At 35.0% G+C, this 9,295-nt stretch overlaps 1 protein-coding gene across 1 annotated transcript; it reads right to left on the reverse strand.

The window, feature by feature from the left end:
• Positions 1-1,719: 1,719 nt before the first annotated feature.
• LOC114760359 (mitogen-activated protein kinase 9) lies at positions 1,720-8,746 on the reverse strand. Its single transcript, XM_028949622.1, has 11 exons — positions 8,154-8,746; positions 6,848-7,256; positions 6,646-6,773; positions 6,427-6,486; positions 5,326-5,475; positions 4,961-5,116; positions 4,673-4,813; positions 4,512-4,585; positions 2,778-2,879; positions 2,434-2,641; positions 1,720-2,050 (listed from the first exon to the last, which is right to left on the reverse strand). Exons 1-11 carry the CDS (start codon positions 8,478-8,480, stop codon positions 1,976-1,978), a joined length of 1,830 nt encoding a protein of 609 aa, XP_028805455.1. The 5' UTR covers positions 8,481-8,746; the 3' UTR covers positions 1,720-1,975.
• Positions 8,747-9,295: the final 549 nt, after the last annotated feature.

A 9,295-nucleotide genomic window follows, 5' to 3' on the forward strand; every position in this document is an offset into this window, starting at 1 on the left:
AGGGCACTCACTGATGGTGCAGCTGAAATTAAATGGTTAAGTTCATTATTGTGTGAACTTGGACTCAGGATAAAACAGCCTTCGATAGTTTGGTGTGATAATCTTAGTGCCAGAGCACTTGCAGCAAACCCAGTTCATCATGCAAGAAGCAAACACATAGAAATTGATATTCACTTTATTAGAGATCTAGTTCTTTCTGGCTTTCTGGATGTTCGATATGTACCCTCTTCACATCAAGTTGCTGATTGCCTAACAAAAGCATTGTCTCACTCTCAATATTCTGATTTCAGAAACAAACTCGGACTGTCGAAGACACCCTCTCGTTTGAGGGGGAATGTTAGAACATTAATATAAATATTATTTGTATAGTTTTAAGCTTATCATATACAGCTGTATAGTTCAACACGTGTAGGGCTCTCTTTTATTCATTTGTAATATTCCCTTTGTATTGTACGAAGATTCTCTATTCTTTCTGATATATATAATACAGGAGGCCAGAGCACAATTGATTGTCTCGGCATATTCAATATTTTACCCTAGCCTTTCTTTCTGATATGCTACGTGCTTAAAGGACATTACTACGAACCTGATGATTAGATCAGTTGATTGAGACTGTTTTAGCTTAATCACGAGTCTCAAGTTGAAGACGTGGGAACATAACATCTTAGAGGTCAGGGGCGCCAACTTTAATAGTTTGTCATGCCTCGATTCGAATTAGTCTGAACCCATTGTTATGCCCGAAAGATGGCTTAGCTCAGGATATCAGTTGCCAACGCAAAAAAAGAGAGAGATATTATTAAGAAAATAAAATATAAAAGATTTGATACAAACCTCAATTCTCTAGTTTCTATTTTAGTAATTTTCACTAATATTTCTCGTCTAAATGCTAGTGAGCGCAATTTTAACGCTGAGTCTTTGTTTAAGTCTGCCGTGTAAGCATGGAAGCCTTTGAAGAGCAACAATAGTTTTTTATTCATGAGTTTTCATATGCTCAGCATAACATAATTGATTTTATTTATAATATTTTTTTATAAATATATTTCTATACGAAGGTAAAATATTAAACATGGAATATGGAAATAGGCATAGTCAGGTTGGAAAGAGGGTAAAACAGATTTCATTTGCTTTCATGTCTATTTCTCTCTTTTTTGATTGAAGAAATTATTGTACCTCTTTCTTCCCTCGGCTTGTCTTTATAATAAAAATTACACACATAATAAAAGCAGAATCCATGCATGATGCCAAAAAAAAAATCATTTTTTTTGTTTTATCATCCATCTATTGCCACTGATATAAACTTAAGCTCTCTCCGTTTCAACATCCTCTATGTAATTAATTGGGATATTATTAAAACTTAAAATCATGACAAATAATTAGAGACGGAGTAAGTATAAGAAGATTTACATCCAACATTTTTAACACAAACAAAAAAAAATCTTAAACTTATTTTTTTAGAATAACCTTAAACTTCATTACCTTTAGTTTAAAATTTAATAACTTTTCAACTTTATTCTTTTTTAATATACATGAAGAAAATCAACATAATAAGTAGAGAATAAAATCGTACACTCATAAGCAAAATTTAATAATGTGATTTATAAATAAAATAAAAAATTCCTTGTCCCTTCGCCTTATAAATAGGTTTAAAAGATACCAAAGTTTCATTCAAAAAAAAAAAAAAAAAAGATACCAAAGTTATTGTGACCACCACCCCTTTCCTGATATTTAGTAATAATGATAATTGATAATTGAAATATAGTATAAACTACTTTTCCATAAAAACATAGATAGCCAACCACAAGATGTTTACAATGAAGTCCTAGAATTAGGCACTAGACAGGCAAAAAGTCGTGAAATATTTTAAAACAAAACTTCAAACAACTATACACAAAATTCTTCTTCTATTTTCAGAGTGGTGGCATATAATTAATGCACCTTTACAGAGGTAGTTTCAAAATAAAGAAACAGTCTGGCTCTAAGCATGAACGGCATCAAGCTTCTCTGACAACCCATCCACTTCCTCATCATTCATCTCTTCAATAGTCTCCCCCTATGTAAAAAGAATTCAGACAACATTAACACCCACGAAAATACATTTCATTAGTATAAATTTGAATATAAAACACCAGGCATCACTAGCAGGCATAGGTCTCCTATGTATCATTTGACTAAAATATTCCTTAAATATTACAGATAAATCAAAACAACGAATGGAAGGAATCTTTCCCAAGAAAACAATGCAGATAACAGAGAACAGGAGCAAGAGAGAGTTTTGCGAGGTTTCTCCATGATTATCTACGTTATTGTAATGAAATTGCACAGCAATAGTCAAGACAGTACTTTAACACGAACCAAAAAAAAAACTGGAGCCCAACACACAAGAGGGCAGAAAATATGGTTAAAAACCATGAATTTGAAAAGAAATTTCATTACCTCTATATTTTTATTTGGTTTCACACCAACACACTTGGAGCCACTGATGCTGGCACTCTTCAACAGGCTGCGTGTACCTTGGTTTGGTCCATTTTGTGCAGCTTCAGTCCCATCAGGACTGTGAAGCGTTGTTGCAACAGCTGCAGCAGTTCGCCCTTCTAAGTCGCTGTTTTGACCAGCTTCATCCTTGGGAACAGGTACTCGTTCTCTAGAAAAGTTATATTTCATAATCAATGCATGTGACTCCAAAGGTCTATCACTTCACATCGTTTAAATCAAGAAAATGCCACTAATCTGAACCTGAGAACTGCCCAAGATCCCAGATTTTTGCAACCAAGCCTTACCTGGGCAAGGAGGCATGCTGTCTTTGCAAAGGAGTGCTTCGTTCACCTTTTCCATAGTGCTCCTCAAGATGTGCAAACTGTCGCTTGAAGCGATCAACCCCACTGCATAGTAGGATAACATTAAATTATTGGCAAATAAACCCAAGCTGAAATTTACAGCATTGTAGCTACCCCACTGCACAACAAAGCTCTCAGATGACATGCAAAATAAAAAAAAGAAAACAAATGATGACTTCCTCCAATTTTACTCAAATTACGAAAACCCTTTTGTTTCAATTCAAAAGAGAATAAGAACAGTACGGCCTGGAAAAACGCAAGAACCAAACATATGATAATTAACCTCCTTGATAGAAAACTTCAAGATGGTTCATAATCAAGATCTAATCCAAACCTTAATTTTCAAATACTACACAAACTTCTAAAACAGGAGGTAAATTATCCCAACCATGTGAATTATTCTAAAATTAGACAAACAATCCTTCATTTTCAAAACCTATACAGACTTCCCCAAAAACCAAGAATAAAACGGACTTAAGTTTCCCCCCCTTTTAATTACAGATCTTTTGACAGTTATGCTTATTTCTATTTTCGGGAAAAGCCTGCATGTGACTCTGTAATTTGTAATTTTCTAAAATAGAAAGAAAATTCGTGTAATTTGAACAAAATTCAGGAAAAGTTGCACTGATTTTGAATATAGTTCTATTGTCTACATATTAAAAAAAATAAAAAGGAAAAAAATCAAAGAAGGTCTATTTAATTCATTTTAAACATAAATTAAATACCAGTAGATTCTCAAAAATCAAATTATTCAAACAAGTAAATGGACTAGCATCATCAAAACCAAATACTTAGAACAAACTAAATTTTACAGCAGGGGCGAATAAAACACATGCCAGTTCTCAGCAAATGGTGGCTACATTTGTAACAATTTGCAAATAAAAATAACAAAAAGCAAACAAAATTTAATGAAACAACAATAAATGCATACAAAGGTTTTGTGAAAAAGCACATCGTATAGTTTTGCTGAGTATCTCAATTCATTTAGTTTCACCATGCCCGATGGCAGGAGAGACATCAGTTCTCTGCATATCTGCTTTAATATACGCATCAAGCCATCAATAAAAGGTCAAGCATATGAGCAAATCAAATTTTCTTGATTCCCCAACATGTTGGCATTGTATTAGCATGCATGTTCTGCTTTGAGCATAAGGACTGGACGGTTAAAAAAAATTGAGCCACTTGCTGTAAATTAACCACCACTCAAATGAAATTATGACATTCGCTTTGATTTGATTCTAGCTGAGGATGTCCAAAATGGAGCAGATGCAAACCGTAAGTTAAGGAGTCAAAACAAGACAGTTAAGATCAAAAATCATCCAACGCAACCTTGAGTCTGTATCGGAAAATGCAACTAGGCCTACAATGAAGACCTCTTCAAGCACTGAAGAGCAAGTTTATAGAAAATCCTTAAATGCAAGCATTAAATAAGAATATATATGTCATAAATTAAAAAAAAACCTCTAAATTGTTGTCGCAAACACTGGCAGACAAAGATAGAATTAATTTAACTGTGTATAAGGCAACAATCCACGAAGTTTAATCAAGTCCATAATTGCCATTATATCTCAAGTAAGAAATTTAACAAATCAATGTACACTTGGAGTCGGGTGTCTTAAAATCAATAAGGTAGGCAAAGGCAATCTCAGATTCCCAGCATTTACAATACTGCTTTACCTGGGATACATGAAGCTGGTCTGATCTCCACCTCGCAGATACTCCTGAAGCATTTGAGGATGATACTCTAGAATCTGTTTACTTCAAACAGAGCATTGATTACAACCAAAGCCAAAAAGGAGAGACTATTGAAGCAACATTCACCACCTGTATGGCCATACCTCTCGATAAATCAACTCTCTAACATCATCTTTAGTCAATTTTCTTCTCTCAAACTCAAACTCAAGTTTTGAAATCGGTTGAGGAGATACTGGTTCACGCTCAGCATTTGCCAAACCACGAAAGTAAGGATCACTTAATGCCTGCAATCATAAGCACAAGGAAAAAAATATACATATTAAGGAACATGAGAAATATCTCTGGACCCCAATCTTAGAGCAGTTTCACTCAACAAAATTTCTACTTTGGTAATTACTAGTTGCCGTATATTTAGGTAACTGAAGATCAACCTCTTCAGCTGTAGGACGATCTTTAGGATCAAATGCAAGCAGGCGCTCCAGTAGACGAAGGGCCAATGGATCTGCATGAGGGAACTTTTGAGAAAGTGGAACTGGCTGCTTTTTCCGCATGTTACTGAGGTACCTTCTAGCCTTCTCATTACGAATCTGTGATTTTAAGAATTATTCACAAAGGAACAACAAAAAAGTAAAAATTAGACATCAATCTGTGACTATTAACTGGCCAAATTTCAAAATCATAGTAGGAAAGAATTTAAAATCATCAATAGTATAATTGTTAGTTAATACCATTGCAGCATTTCATATGTTTCTTAAGTATTGTTAGAAAATGACAAATGATTTTTGGATGGACTAACCCTCGAAATGGTTTCAGCAGGAGGAGTACCAAGTAAATCAGTCATGAGATCCAATTGGTGCACCACATTTTTACCAGGAAACAATGGCTTCCCAGAGAGCATTTCCGCAAAAATGCATCCGATGCTCCAAATATCAATTGCAGGGGTATACTGCAAAAGACAAATTCAAATTATGAACATTTCAAAACGTTTTTTAGGATATGACATACCACCAAAATTTTAGAAACAGAGTGAGAGATGAGGTAAACTGCTCTAGTGCTAAAAAGATCCAGCGAAGGATAACAGACAAGTAACACAAACAAAAATGGGACAAGTGCATCGCCATTGAGGAAATACACTCAGAATAAGGCTTTAGAATAAATCACGATACTTTAGGTAAAACCATCAATTCATGGTTCATATTATGTCCCCTATATTATATCTCTGAGCTTTGGTTACTAAACAATCTTGTGCGGATCTCTGTAGAGCATTTATTTAGATAAACAACACCAAAATGCCAGCCATGATACAGTATATTCAAATAATCTTTTGCGCAATATTAATGAAGCATCACTCTCCGTATTGGAAAAGAAAATTATACATGATGAAGGTAATGTGATGACTTTTTTAATTTCAAAGATAAAAATAAGAACGAATACGAATGACATCCAAAAAGGGCCATGTATCTTGACCATCTATGACTATGAAGCAGTTTAATTTGAAAGACCAACAACTCCATAAAATTCAGCAGTATGATAATTTAGTGAACTTCCTATAGCACTGATCATCAGAAACATTCTGATGCTGTTCGGCCTTATCTTTCTAGAGACGATCAACAATGCAAATTATCAGTTGCTACCAAATAAAATAAACCTCCATCAATAACACAAGCAGAAAAAAGAAATTTTGAATTCACCCCAAAAAAAAAAATTTGTGCTGCATCAACTCAATCAAGACCACTTAACGTGTATCATGCAAGAGCTCAGAATTGACAAGCAGCCAACTGAGTGGTGTGATAATTAGGCATGCATCATTGACAGTATTATGCCTCTACTATTTTCAGCCACAAATAGATGCTACAAACTACAGAGGATAATGAGGTATCAAAGATAAAAGGCTTACTTTTGAGAAAAAAGAACCGCATAATTCTGGTGCACGATACCATCGAGTTGCAACATAGTCCTTTACAAGAATGTGTAAATTAAATCATCACAAGGCTTACAAAGATAATAACAGGTACAAAGATCAGATAATTTATTGCAATTTCCTACTAAAAATCTTAAAGGAATAATAACAGTCAACGAGAGAGTATTGCCATGGTATGCTCAGCAGATTACTTACAGTCCAGAATATAGCAGAAGGTGCCTCATTAAAGGAAACTCGAGCAAGCCCAAAATCACATATTTTTAGTTTGCAGTCAGCGTTAGCAAGAATATTTTTGGGCTTTAAGTCACGATGAAACACATTTGCTGCAAGGAAAATATAAAGCATATTATTTCCGTCTCACTGTGTACAGAATCCAAGGATCTAATCAGAAGGATACCAGAATGTATATACTTCAAGCCCCGAAGAAGTTGGTACAAGAAAAATTGATGGTGCTCAGGTGTAAGATCATCATTAGCCTTGAGTACTTGATGAAGGTCAGATTCCATCAACTCAAACACAACGTAGATATCTTTGAACTCTCGCCGTGAAGGAGGAAGCATTATATGCTTGATTTCTACTATATCAGAATGTCGGAGCAACCGAAGGAGTTTAATTTCTCTCAGGATCCTTGTGGCATCAGAGACATGCTCAAATACATCATTAATTTTCTTAATTGCAACTCTTTCCCCGGTATGAGTATCAATTGCAGAACCTACGACACCATAACTTCCTTTTCCTATAACTTCTTGGACCTGATATCGACTTGCCTCTCCGTACTCAGTGAAGAACTCTGTTTCTGGTGTGCCCTGTTAAAAATCATTCACAAACATAACACATTGTTGAACTATAAAGGTGGTAAGGAATACTCAAATATTACAAGTTTAAAACAACTTGAAACTTTCTTTTGACCTGCGGTCATTCCTATGGTGTAATATGTAAAACACACAATGAGAGCAATTAGCAGCATAAAGCAAGCACACCGAAGACTATGAAATTATATACATCTTCATAAGGAATGTCACTAATGATTAACAGACACGAAAGAAGGTAAGTCAAACGTTAATAACACAACATTACGGTTATAATATAAGTGCAGATGAATCAGAATTAGGCTAACCGCATGCCTCTGGCCCATTACTTGTAAATCACAACAAATAAATATCTCGTTCTATTATTTACATTTTCTTTTTGGCAGAGTTTGTTTCGTGAAAACTGGTGAACACGTTTTCTCAGCCAACCATGAGGCAAATATGGATTCCTATCCAGTTCTTGTCCGTGTTGATGAATGTTACTATTCCCAACAAACAGAATCAAATTTGTTAAAAAAAAAATCAATATCTGCCAGGAAGTAATTATTCGTTTAATGTAAGCTTAACTCCTTAGTGTTTACTTATTTACCCTTTCTTAAAGTCTCAGACAAATCTTAAGAGTGGATTTTACGAGATACTACCGTCCAACAAAATCGTAACCCAGATTAAAAATGCACACTAAATCGAATACCCAAATGCCCAGTAGGCACTAGCCAATTGAATCACTAAACAACAAAACAACTCAAGAATTAAACAATAAAAAACAGTACGTAAAATAAAACCATTGAAGAATCGGATCGCAGCCAAAAAAACCAACAGAACCAGATCTTCCAACCGAAAATAATACGAATGAGTAATCGGAAAAAAGAAGGAAAGAGCACATGAGAAAATAACCTTTTTTGAAGGATCCATGGAAGCAACTTTGAAGTACGCTCGTGTGGGAACCTTGATACGCCTCAAGCCAGAGATATCAAAATCGTCCTCAATCGTGAGCCCGTCCTCAGCCCCCTCGCCTTCCTCTCTCTCCTGTTTGGGAAGAGTGGCTAATTGAGCGCGCAAATTTCTCACGAACTTGTGGTTATGGTTGCCGCTAGCAATACGATCGGCATTGTGATAGTTATGAATGTGACTAGGCTCTTCATCAGAGGACTTGATTGCAGAAGAAGGTCGACGTTGAAAAAGGCGACGAATCCCGTCCACCAGAGTCGTTCCACCACCCATATACTCTCCCCTCTTTGGTCGGCTTTGACTAAGTTCTAGTCCAATCCAGCATTGCCCGCTGGCTCAGAACCTCTCTCTCTTCTCTGATAAACTTAGACTCTACTAGTGGTTTTCTTTTCTATTGATGCTTGATTGATTTTCTTTACACTGCCCCGACGAGTACGGAAGAAAATGAAGGAAAATGAAGCCAGAAATATCAAACGGACAGGGAGGGACTGAGGGAAGGGGAAGGGAGAGAAACAGCACAAGAGAAAGATGACACAGATAGCGCCGCGTTTGCTTTTCAGGACTCGCCGCACGCTGTCCTGATATGCAAGAAAACATAGGGAAAAGAAATAATCTTGTAAATCAAAAATAATTTTCATAACTTCATTCAAAAATTACAATTGTAAATGTGAACGCATGTGCTGGTCAAAAAAAAAAGAAAAGTGAACGCATGTATCCTAGATCACTCCAGTTTTTAATATAAATGATTTGTAACACATTCTTACATATCAAGAAATAAATACATTAAATTAACAAAATTTTTAAATTTTTTTCATTTATATTTACAAATTATTTTCATATCCTTCTTTTCTTTCTATGTCTACGATAAGAACTAAAAAAGAATAAAATTAGAAAGCAATCATTAGATATGCTCCAAATAACTTAAATTTATGACTAAGATTTTTCTCTACAAGTGATTTACATTTAGAATTGAATTGGTAACTAAAACTTTATATGAACGCTTTCTGAACGCAAAATATTATAAGTTTATCCTCGTTCGTAATACTACCTCTGGTCCTTAATATAAGACCATGTTTGATTTTTATTTT

The sequence above is a fragment of the Neltuma alba genome, unplaced genomic scaffold (assembly GCF_004799145.2).
Source record: "Neltuma alba isolate B1F8T4 unplaced genomic scaffold, ASM479914v2 tig00010970_pilon, whole genome shotgun sequence".
NCBI classification, from domain to species: Eukaryota; Viridiplantae; Streptophyta; class Magnoliopsida; order Fabales; family Fabaceae; genus Neltuma; species Neltuma alba.